Source organism: Mastigoproctus giganteus, chromosome 10 (genome assembly GCF_048544385.1).
Source record: "Mastigoproctus giganteus isolate SK-2022 chromosome 10, ASM4854438v1, whole genome shotgun sequence".
Classification (NCBI taxonomy): domain Eukaryota; kingdom Metazoa; phylum Arthropoda; class Arachnida; order Uropygi; family Thelyphonidae; genus Mastigoproctus; species Mastigoproctus giganteus.
The window spans coordinates 86,582,007-86,594,498 of record NC_143584.1 but is presented as its reverse complement, the minus strand read 5'-3'; the positions used below and the strand labels follow the sequence as shown (position 1 = coordinate 86,594,498).

The following is a 12,492-nucleotide window of genomic DNA, read 5'->3' as shown; positions in this document are numbered from 1 at the left end:
AGTTCTGCACTGCTTATGCCTATGTGACACCACGTCTCTGATATCCCAACAATATCTGCCTTTGACTTCCTGACTAGCACTTCAAGCTCATCGAATTTATTAACTATACTCCTAGCATTGGTGTACATGCAAGTATACATGCACCTGTTTCTACTCTTAGTTACCCTAACACAGCCCATGTATTTACTTGTTCCATTATGACTCCCAGCAGTACTGGAAAATCCCATTGCCTTGCTTTCCAGGCTGCTGCTCATACTAGCCATATGAGCATCTAAATTAGCATTTTAAATATTTGTTTTGCAGGATTTCTCTTGTAATGAGATCCTGTTTGTGCCCTAGGACTTCTAAAATGAAAAAGTTTCTGTAGTCAACACTACATGACTGACCAAAAAAAAAATAAGCCTTTAAATTATTATCCATCGCCAGGTGGGAAGGAGCAGCAGTGTGCAGCACACGCTTCTTGATTAGACTGGGGTTCGAGCCCATCACCACCAAATACGGAGGATGCGGAAAGGTCAGGGAATGACCACCGCATATCCCGGAGCAATATGGCCTTAGTTGCTAATGCTCCTAAAAACCAAATAACAAACAAGCCTTTAAATTATAGTTGATTGCATTTGATAATGCATGCATGCATGCATGATGTACTCATGGCACCATATGGTTTGCATTAATTATCTCTCTATACATTAAAAAGGTTTTCCTCCTAGTGATATTCGAGCCAATGGGAGAAGAGGGCAGGGCAGGGCAATTACATCACTACAAGTGCTCAGGTAAATAATTACATAGGCCATTTCCTGATTAGGTTTCAATCAGTACATTATAATGTTAGTATAGTGTTATACAAATAATAACATTATACAATACAAAACTATATAAATATTTACAAAAAACTAAACTGTTTACAATCATACCTTTACTATATTGGGATGATATGGGTCACTTCATCAGCTGACATTAATATTCAAAAAATGTTACGATGAACATCAAATGATGCTGGGTGTGGTAATGTATTAGACAGCGAAGCACGTGTATGAGGTTAGTGAACATTAAATGGAAGGAACACAAATCGGTTTCTGGGCAGAATCAGACACTTGTTGTTGACAATGTACAGCATATAAGTGGGACGCATGCCAGGTAAATAATTACATAGGTCATTTCCTGATTAGATATCGATCAGTGCATTTTGATAGGTGTCTTTTACTTAGAAAAAATTTGACTTACTCCGTCCGTAGCTGAGTGGTCAGGAGCGGGAGTGCAGTAGCATGCTCTTTGAGTAGACCAGGGTTCAAGCCCCTGACTGCTAAATACAGTCTATCTGCAAACCCGCACCGGACCAGCATGTCAGATTATGGTCAATTTCCCTCAGCATGAATTGTTGAGGCTTCCATCCTGCAGTGGGTTGATAATGGTGTTTACTTTTGGTTTTTTTTTTTTTTTTACTTTTAAATTTTACGTAGAAAAGCGTGCACATGGATTGGCGAGCGGGGGGCAGAGTTACCTAGTTATTATTATGAGTTTATATGAAAAGTTTCAGTACACTGTGTCAAGGAATTTTGGTTTAAAAAAAAAAAACCCCTAGAATTGTATTTTTCTGTGAAAGTGTTGGCAAGCATTCATATGATACTAGATTACAAAGCTTTGCTTTTGTTCTTTGACCTTCACAAATTTGCTTTTTTAAGTTTAAGGAATAAATAGAAGCAGAGCAGATTATTACAGTATACATATAGCGTATATTGTAATAATCTGTTCTGCCTCCATTTATTATTGTATGTATTTTAATACTACCCTACATTGATTTTGAAAGAATATTTTAAAAAGCACCAATGATGGATATATATATACTTGCTGAGGCTGGCTCCTCTACAGCTACTGTATTCAAAGAATACAATAGCTGTATAGCCATAGAGGAGCTAAAAATTTGTGAAATAAAACAAAAATAAAAAGAAAGGCTACTGAATGAAGATTTCACTTGCAGTCTGCCAAACCCCATGTACTTTTTCTGACAGAATCTCAATTATTGGTTGATTCAACTATTGCTCATCTCAATTGCCCAAATTATTTTCTGTATGATTCCTTTCGCCTCAAAGGTGGTATTTGTGCATATGTCCATTCCGATATTCCCTGTCAGAGACTTGGTAATTTGGAATCTCGTCTTTTCGATCTTCTCTGACTTAAAATCTCTCTACCTCATTGTGTCAAATTCATCTGTTGTCTCTACCATTCTCCCAACTCTACTAATCACTTGGAGCTCTTTGACTTCCTGTCTTTGCAACTTGACTTTCTCCAGTCCAACTTTCCTAACAGTGAGGTAATTTTCCTTGGTGATTTTAATGTTCACAACTCCAGCTGGCTTCCGTTTTCTAGTCACACTGATCCGGCTGGTCGAGATGCTGAGGCTTTTGCAATTACCTTGCACGGATTGTTCATTTACCTACAAGAATACCAGACAATCCTAACCATACAGCCAACACGCTTGATCTTTTTCTCACAAACAACCCTTCTAAGTATACGGTCGAAGTGAGAGGTCCTTTAGGTACCTCAGATCACAACTTGGTGATTGTTTCTTCACCAGTGGTGCCTTTATCTCATGGCTATTCCCAACCTCGTGTTGTTTGGCATTACAAGAATGCAAAATGGGACGACCTGCGTGATTTCTTTTCTTCTTTTCCTTGGTCGGATTACTTTTTCAAAACTTCTGATGTCAACGTTTGCTCAGATCATATCAGTGAAATTATTCTTATAGGGAATGCAATCCTTTATTCCACACTTCAATTTAAAATCTCGTCCTTTATCTAAACCTTGGTTTTCTAATAAATGTGCTAAGGCTGTTCAAGAGAAGAACGTTGCAAATCATAATGGGCTTGTTTCCAATTCTTCAGTTTCATTTTCTGCCTACACCAAAACTCGCAACAATTGTAAAGCAGTTATTAATCAATCCAAACTAGATTTTGAACAGGGTAAGAGTAGAAAACTTGCTTCTTGCCCTAATGGTAGCCGAGCATTCTGGTCTCTTTCCAAAGCTATTGGCCGCAACGTCTGCCCATCTCTACTCCCACCTCTGTCCAAAGCAGATGGTTCTGTGTGTCACTTCAGCCAAGGATAAAGCTGACCTGCTAGCATCCCATTTTTCTTCTGGCTCATGTATTAATGATCTTGGTAAAACACCTCCCACCATTCCCAACACGCTCCATTCAATGCCTCCTGTGGTCTTCCGTCAAAAGGATATCAGAAGGATTTTGATGAATCTTGATGCTAAGAAAGATCCAGGTCCTGATGGTATTTCTCCACTTGTTCTCAAAACCTGTGCTCCTGAACTTACTCCTGTTCTTTGCCGCTTTTTTCACTTTCTTATTCCAAAGATGTTTTTCCTTCTGCTTGAAAATTTTCTCATATCCAACCAGTTCCTGAAAAGGGTGACAAATCCCTCCCATCCAGTTATTGTCCCATTGCAATTATTTCTACTCTTTCTAAAGTAATGGAGAAATCAATAAACCGCCAACTCTTAAACTACCTAGAAACCTTCCGGCTGATCAACAATCGCCAGTATGGATTCTGTCAGTGTCAATCCACTGGTGATATTCTGGCTTATGTTACCCATTTATGGACAAATTTGAGGAAAATGTTTGGTGAAACGCAAGCAGTTGCTCTTGACATCTCAAAGGCTTTCGATTGTGTTTGGCATAAAGGTCTTCTAAATAAGCTTCCATCTTATGGTTTGCCAATTTTTTTTTTGTAATTGGTTATCCAGTTTTCTCTCTGATGGTGATGGCAGATGGCTCTGTCTTCTAACTTTTCCACTAATGCTGGTGCCCCCAAGGTTCAGTTCTTTTCCCCGCTCTTTTCCTCTTGTATATTAATAACCTTCTCCCATTGACTGGAAATCCTATCCATAGTTTTGCCGATGATAGCACATTGTATTCCACTTTCCATTTTGAGAAACCTTGCCCTGCTCAGTCAGGGTGAACTTCTCAAATATACGCTACCAATTCCTGATCTACAGTGTAATTCTCCAGTGGGGCAAAGACAACTTAGTTGATTTCAATCCTTCTAAAACTCAGTCTTGTCTTATATCTCACAAAAAGGATTCTTCTGCTCCTATGCTTATCTTTGATGACACTCCAATTTCTAGGCAAAATGATATATCTCTTTTGGGGATTACCCAACTTCTAATCTCTCTTGACACAAGCACATTACAAATATTGCTTCCTCTGCATCTAAAAAACTTGGTTTTCTCTTTCGCTCTCGGCGTTACTTTTCTTCCAAACAGCTGTTCACTCTGTACAAATTGCAAATCTGTTCTACCATGGAATATTGTTCCTACATCTGGGGCGGTGCCCCCAAAACCTCTCTCTCTCTCTCAGGCTTCTAGATTCCATTCAGAAGAGAGCAGTTAGGTTAATTAATGACTCCTCTCTAACAGAGTCTCTCCACTCTCTGTCTCATAGACGTACTGTTTCTGCTGCATGCCTTTTCTAGAGATCAGTCGAACTTCCCTATAACGAATTCGATAAATCCAGCGAAAAAATTCATTATAGAGAAATTTCGTTATATAGAGAATATCTTTTTTTTATTAGAAATGGTTATTTAATTAGAAAATGAAAATGAATCTACATTTATTTTTAATGTATTTTATTTCAAAAACACTTATTGAAATTATGTTGACACAATTTTCGCCGGTAAGTATCTCAAATGAAAAAAATCTGTAATTTTCATTTGCACAGTACAATTAAAAAATGTCTAATTCATCCTCACATTTGTTCAGAGCATTAAAAACATTATCAGGAACATTTGCACAAAACTGTAGACCCATACGAACCGTTTTAAAAGCATTAATCATTTCTTCGCGAGTTGGCTTTGCTAAATGTTGTTCTGATGTGTCTTCAACGTCATTGTTAATTTCTTCGTGATCATGGTCGCGTCTAACACTGTTCAGCAGTATTTCATCTTCATTTGGATGTTCTGTTGTAGTTAGATCTTGATCTATATAAACATAACTATCCAGTGTTATTTCATTTTCAATGTTTCCAGACGATTCTAATAATGTCCAAAAGTTTTTCAGTTGTGAAAGGGGCAGTTCATCTTGTTCGTCCAGTTGTTCAACTTCTGTATTCAATGCAAATCCCGTTTTCTAAAAACAATTTTGAATATTGTATTCACTGACATCGTTTGTCCAAACTTTTGCCAGTTCAGAGATGCAATCTCTAAGGTTAATTGTAACCTCCAAGTTTCTATTTTCTGATAATGCATTGACAATCTTCATTATTATTCTCTTTCGATAATGAAATTTAAAATTTTTAATAATGCCTTGGTCCATTGGTTGGAGTTTTGAAGTCACGTTTGGTGGTAAAAACAACAACTTCACACTTAATTTTGGCTGAAATACTGGCAGGATGTCGACCGGGCTAGCCGGGTGGGTAAAGTACCTGCCTGGCAACCCAAAGGTCGCAGGTTCGAATCCCGCCTCGGGCTTAGATCAAAGTACTGCAAAAAACCTCGGGAGGTGCATTATGGCCACAGAAGCCGATGTGCCAACAACTAACAAAAAAAAAAAATAAATAAATAAACTGGCAGGATGTGCCAGACAGTGGTCAGTTTACCAACACGATTTGCCCTTTTCTCTTGTCATACCACTTGTCTAGTTTTAATATCCAGTTTTCAAAGATATCACTTGTCATCCATGCTTTTTTATTAAAAGTGTAGTCAACTTCCAAAAATTTTGTGCCTCTAAAACATCTTGAGTTTTTTGATTTTCCGATGACTAAAAGTCTTAATTTTTCACTTCCTGTCATATTTGCTCCAACTAGCACAGTGATCCTTTCTTTGCTTTGTTTTCCGCCAAAACATTTATCATCCTTAAAAGCAAGTGTTCTATTCGGCAGACATTTAAAGAATAAACCCATTTCGTCAGCATTAAAAACATCCTTAAGTTCATATTCTTCCAAAATCTTCTTTAAGGTATTGTTCCTCCAACTGTTGCAATCTTTTTCGTTTACATTAACACTTTCTCCACAAATAACCTTTTCCACAATTCTGTGGTGCTTCTTAAATTTATCTAGCCACCCAGTGCTTGCATTAAATTCTGTATGTCCCAGGGACTGTGCAAATTTCAGAGCTTGTTGCTTAATTATTGGACCCGATATTGGTATATTCTTTTCTTGTATCATTTTGCACCCATTTTAGAACAGCTTTATCAACATCTTCATATATACACAACTTAATTCGCTTCTTGTCTGCTCCTCTTTCAATTGCATTTAAAATTGATTCTCGATTTTTTAAAATCGTAGATAAGCTATGCCATATTTCTCCGCAATATATTTTTTCCCAAAACCCTGGTCAATATCATGAAGAATCTTTACTTTATCATTAATACTTAAACACTTTCTCTTCAACATTGTTTCCGCAAATGTAAAAATTACTGGACTGCAGCTCTTGCTGATACATACACTGCCAACTTCCTTGTGCTGGCCATATAGTGAATTGTTAGTACCGCCTACTCAATGATGTTCGCTAGCCACGTGACTTTTCCTATCAATCACTTTTAAGAAATATACGACTTTCATTCATATATACACAAAAGAAAATTTACGGTTAATGTATGCTGTATGTTACCTTTCAGGAAAAAAAAAATAAAAATACAAGAGCATATAGCCTGTGTGATTGATGACAAATTGTTCTAAAAGAATGAAATTAAAAAAAAAAAATTCATAAAACCATCTACTGGGAGTCCAGTTAGATGAGAATGGACATATATAATGATTGACAGGAAGGTCACATGGTACGGTTGAGGTGAGAAGCGAATGTCACTCAGTAGGCGTTACTAAAAACCGACTATGGTAGCATTCTATGTATTGCCGCCACAGCATGCTAAAAGCTTACTGCAGCGAATTTCGTTTTCCCCTGAGCCAACATCAATTTACAAATCTACCTTATTTATTGTAAAGTTTGACCACTTTTAAGAAAACCCATTTGGTTTTATAACTAACAAAAATGAAACAAATACCCTCCTACGGGCATAAATGGCTACAAGTATTCACTAAAAGGATGATTAATTCCAGATGCTAATGTGCAATTTTGGAGGGAGGGAAGCCGTATATTTGAGTAGCTGTTTAGCAGTAAATGCTTGAAAATCTTCAAAAATGCTTTTACCAATTTTTTTAAAAATTCGTTATAGAGAGACTAATACTTCGCTATATGAGGTTAATTTTACATGTAATTTTGTTTCAAGGTGCAATGTTTTGCGAAAAAATTCCTAATATAGAAGTTCAGTGGAACACTGTACTTCCATGGGCACTGTTCTTCTGAATTGGCTTCTATAATTCCTCTCTCTTTCAAAACAGTCCGAACACATGCTGCCACCAGCTAACATCCATTTACTGTCCAACTTCAAACTCACAGAACCAACTTTCCATCTTCCTCATTGATTCATTCAACTGCCATTTTCTGGAACAGCCTATCTTCATACGTATTTCCTGAAAATTACAGTCTACAGAAGTTCAAGTCTAATGTCAACAAATATCTTCTTTCATCTTCACAACCTCCAACCCAAGCACGGTACTAAGTACTATAGGTTCTAATACCTCTCGTGTTTGGGGCTTTCATAAAAAAAAAAAAAAAAAAAAACTTGTTAAAACATATACAGTAGAACTCCGATGATCCGGAATGGTTTTCCGTCAGGGGAAAAATTCTATCGGAAAAAAAAACATTTCTGCTCCCTGACATTTGGGAGGGAATTTAAAACAATAAAAAAGATAAACAATCGATACCAAAGAACACCACATGCACAAATTGCAACTAACACAATATGCGCAAGTGAGAACAGAGTAACAAGTTACGAAACAAAAAATATGATTGAAGATTTCATGGAAGAGGAAATACATTTCACCATAATAACGTAAAAACCCACAGAATTCCAGCTGTCGGTGTTATCGCAAATTCAAAAAGATCGAGTTTACTATCCGTTTATAATAGATTGCACTAACAGAAAAGCCCAATAAACAGGGGACTGCTAAATGTTTTTATTGTATTATGGTTTTCACCTCCGAAAATCCAACTGGACCTCATGGTATGGTCAGAGACAATCATACGGTAATCTCAAGTGCTGGCCTATTCAGTTAACAGCTGCCTCTAGCATTATCCACGCGTACCCTTACCTCGCTTCTTTAGTGTGTTTTTATTTTGTTTATTTTTTGATTTTTTTGTGGTTTTGGGTTAAAAGAAGATGGCAACAAAAAGAAAGTGTTACCATGTCGATAGAACAAAAACTGAACGCGTTTTTTTTCCCTTGATAAGGGGGAAAGTTTAAAAAAGATCGCTCTTGATATAGGGGCGGAAAAACAAACTGTTTCCGATTAGAAAAAAATAGGAAAGCAATCAAACTTTTGTGCAAAAATGGTGACCAAAGATAGCTTAAGAAATAGAGCTACCATTAAGCAGGCAAAAAATGAAAATTTGAACGAGGCTTTATACATTTGGTTTTGTCAAGAATGAGAGCAAGGGTTTCTTCTTTCAGGCCCAATCCTTCAACCAAGGCCTCTTAGACTTAACGAAAAGTTAGGAGGTGAACCGTCTTTTTCTGCGAGTTTGGGTTGGTTATCAAGGTGGAAGAAGTGTCGTGAAATCCAACAGCTCAGAATTACAGGTGAAAGTCTTTCACCTGTAATTCTGATTGAGTTGCAAGCGAAGAATTTAAAGTAAAGTTCATTAATGAAGAAAGTTTAGTTCCATCCCAAATTTTTAATGCTTACGAGACTGGTTTATTTTTCAAAATGTTACCCAAAAAAACACTTGCCTCAAAACTTGACTCTACAGCTAAAGGACATAAATTGAGTAAGGAAAGAGTGACATTGGTTTTGTGCAGTAATGCATCCGGGAATTTAAAGTTACCACTGTTAGTCATAGGAAAATCTGCTGAGCCCCGCACTCTTAAAAATGTGAACTTAAATTCCATCCCAGCTAAATACACGTCACAAAACTCAGCTTGGATGAGCTCAGCTCTTTTTAAAGATTGGGTTTTCATCTCATTTGTTTCCCTAGTTAAAAAAATTTAAGGCATCAAGGACTGGAAGAAAAAGCGGTTTTATTCATTGATAATGCTCCAACCCACCCAGCAGAAGAACTGAGATCTGGTAACATCTGAGTAAAATTTTTGCCACCCAATGTTACTGCACTATTACAGCCTATGAATCAAGGAGCTACAGAGGCTTTGAAGTGATGGTACAGAAAGAAGTTGATAATCTCACTGTTAGAACAACAAGAGGCACTTGAAGAAAAATCAAACTTTATAGACCTTCTTAAAAATGTCAACATAAAGACAGTCATTTATCTACAGTTTGGGACAAAACTGACAAGACTACCCTTAACATGCTGAAAAGAACTTTGGCCTGATGTTCCAATGGATATTTCTTCGGATCCTGATGGTGACAAGGATGATAATGATTTTGTTCATTTATTTCAACGTTTAGGGAGTTGTTCAGATGTAACAAATAAAGACATTGACCCCATGGATAATGTGTGATAATGATCTAGGACATCAAATCCTCACTGAGGAAGACATCCTGCAAGCATGCTGCTCATCATCGTTACAAGCTAACAAAGATGACAACTCCGATGATGAAGTGTGTGAGGAAACAACTGGCGTGAGTCAAACTGAAGCAACCAGAATGCTGGAGAAGCTACTGATTTATTCGAGAGACAGGATGACACATCAGCTGGATGAGCTTCTGACCTTGAAGCATCTGCAAGATCGTGCGGCCCAAAAGAGTTTCAAAATTAAAGCAAAAAAACATTGAGGATTATTTCAAGTAAACTTCCCGAAAATAGTTTTGTTTTGTGTTAATTTTGTGTAATATAATGTTCGACATTAAAACTTTATTGCTTTGTACAGTATTTCATTTAATTACCATATTCTTTTACTTTCTATAATTTTTACTTTAAAATATTGTTTTATTAATTTAATATAGAAACCAATTTAGTTAAAATTTCATTATTTAGTAACTTTAAATAAAAACTGGTATGTTAAAGATAACTTCTGGTTAATTCGGACCGAGTGGGCCAGTCAAGTTCGGATTAACAAGGTTCTACTGTATATCTTGATCTACTATATAGGTGATCTTTATTGTAAGGTTCATAGGTGTGTACCTATGAACTATGAGCAGGTATCATGACTTTTTTACCCTTCACATCCCCCCGTGTAAGTCACTTAAGTCCTTGATAGTGAAAAGGCCAAACTTAGTAAAATCTGCCTTCAACTCCATATTTTAAATAATTTAGTGTGTAATTTGACTTAAATTTAATGAATAAACATTAAAATCAAGCTTTTCTGAAATGGGAATATTAATTTGTTTAGGTGAAAGTAGAGAAAAATAGAAACTATATCTATTTATATTCTTTTAATTTTAGAATATGTTTGAAGATGTGAGTGGCTTTGGTGCATGGCAAAGACGGTGGTGTGTACTTCAGGGAAATTATTTAGCATACTGGAAATATCCCGATGATCATGAAGCTGGAAAGGTATGTTTTGACAGAACTTACAATTTCATTGTTCAAATGCCGTTTATAGCCTATTTTCCAGTAGTGGAAAGTAGGGTAGTATTGTCCATTTAATAACTTCCATATTTATAGTCTGATATATGGTAGATTTATAGTACATATAAGGGGATACTATACGATCCTGACAGTAAAGTTCTTATTTTGATCCTTCATCTTGAAATAAGATGACCACCGCTCATAGTATAGATACCATCAGTCGAGAATTTCTTTTTTAAAGTCTGATTTAAATTAAACATATAGAAGAAATGATTCAATTGAACTATTAGTATGATCATCTTGCCTAATAGCATTGCCAATTCAGCACTGTTTTTAGGAATCATTAAAATTGCAGTTCTCCTAATGTATTTATCATGTCTTCATGAATATCCTTGCTGGATAACTCGTATCACAAAGACATTTTATTATGGCTAGATGTTCGATTTTAGCTGCTTTAACACGTGTGCATAAAATGCCTATTGCCTTTGCCACATCTGTCTGTCTGTCTGTCCACCCATATGTAATAACTTAACTTCCAGAAGGTCAGGGAATGACCACCGCATATCCCCAGAGCAATATGGCCTTAGTTGCTAATGCTCCTAAAAACCAAATAAAAACTTCCAGTGAACAGATTTTTGTGAAATTTTACATTTGGCTTATTTCATACATATCACATGTACTGTATATTGTAGTGTACTGAAACACTGGATATTATTTTATTATTATCATTTTACTTATTTGATGTTTTGTGAAAACTCCAAACAGAAAAGGTGTTAGACCTAATAAGTACTTAGTGCTGTGCATGGGTTGAAGGTTGCAAAGATACTTGTTGACATTAGATTTGAATTTTTATAGATTATAATTTTCAGGAAATACATGTGAAGGAAGGTTGTTTCAGATAACAGAAGTTGCAAGGATAAATTAGAAGAAGAAAAGTTGGTTCTGTGAGTTTGAAGTTGGACAGTAAATGGATGCTGAGACTGATTTTTGTGTGTGTTCAAACTAGTTTACAAGAGAGCAGGGGAATTACAGATGCCAATTAAAAAGAACAGTACCTATGGCATTGTTCTTAATTGGCATATGCAATTAACCTGATTGCCCTCTTTTGATTGGAGTCTAGAAGCCTGAGAGGTTTTGGGGCACTACCCCAGATATGGGCATAGTATTCAGTAGTAGGGCAGAGTGAGTAATTTAGAAGAAAAGTAATGCAAAGAGCATTACTTAAAACTAGAGCAAACCTAGTTTTATAGATACATTGGAAGCAAAATTTGTGATGTGCTTATACCAAGAATGATTAGAAGTCAGGGTAATCTGTAATAAAGATATGAGATCTTGGCTAGAAATCTGAGTGTCGTTTAAGATAAGCCTAGGAACAGTAGACTTTTTGCAAGGTGTAAGGCAGGACTGAGTTTTAGGATTGAAATTAACTAAATCATCTTTGCTTCATTGGAGAAATTTAAGCTATTTGTGCAGGGCAACATTGCTCAAACTGGAAGGCAGAATGCAGTATACTGTCATCAGCAAAATGACAGAAAGAATTTGTAGTCAGTGGAAGAAGGTCATTAATATACATGAGGAAAACAGTGGGAGAAAGAGTTGAATCTGGAGGAAAGAATTTTGAGCTGCTGGAAACAGATAAGTTTACAAAAAATTTTGCCATTTTTTGACCTAATTGTCATACTTAATTGTACTCCATAAGTAGATTTTCAGTCTTAGTCAAGCTTATTAATTTATTTTTTAATTTATGGCTAGATGTTCGATACATAGACCCTTGTATTGTTTGAATCTTGCTGTTATTGTTCCACAATAGCACGTAACCAGCAGTGCAGAGAAAAACAAGGTTTTAATTGCAATAAGTAGCTTGAATATTCTAATCACATGTTGGGCACATGCCTTTTTTGTATTTAGTTAAGGATATAACTAATTTAACATTCTAATCATTATGGTATAGCATAATGTGTATCT

General features: G+C 36.2%; 1 protein-coding gene across 2 annotated transcripts in view; it reads left to right on the top strand.

Annotated features, from left to right (window-relative positions):
- Nucleotides 1-12,492, top strand: part of LOC150079136 (uncharacterized) — a 381,717-nt gene that overhangs the window by 331,012 nt on the left and 38,213 nt on the right. For both annotated transcript variants that reach the window (XM_090382718.1, XM_090382717.1), the window contains exon 18: nt 10,402-10,512. In XM_090382718.1, coding sequence (XP_090238844.1) covers nt 10,402-10,512 — 111 coding nt within the window. The remainder of the gene's footprint in view (nt 1-10,401; nt 10,513-12,492) is intronic.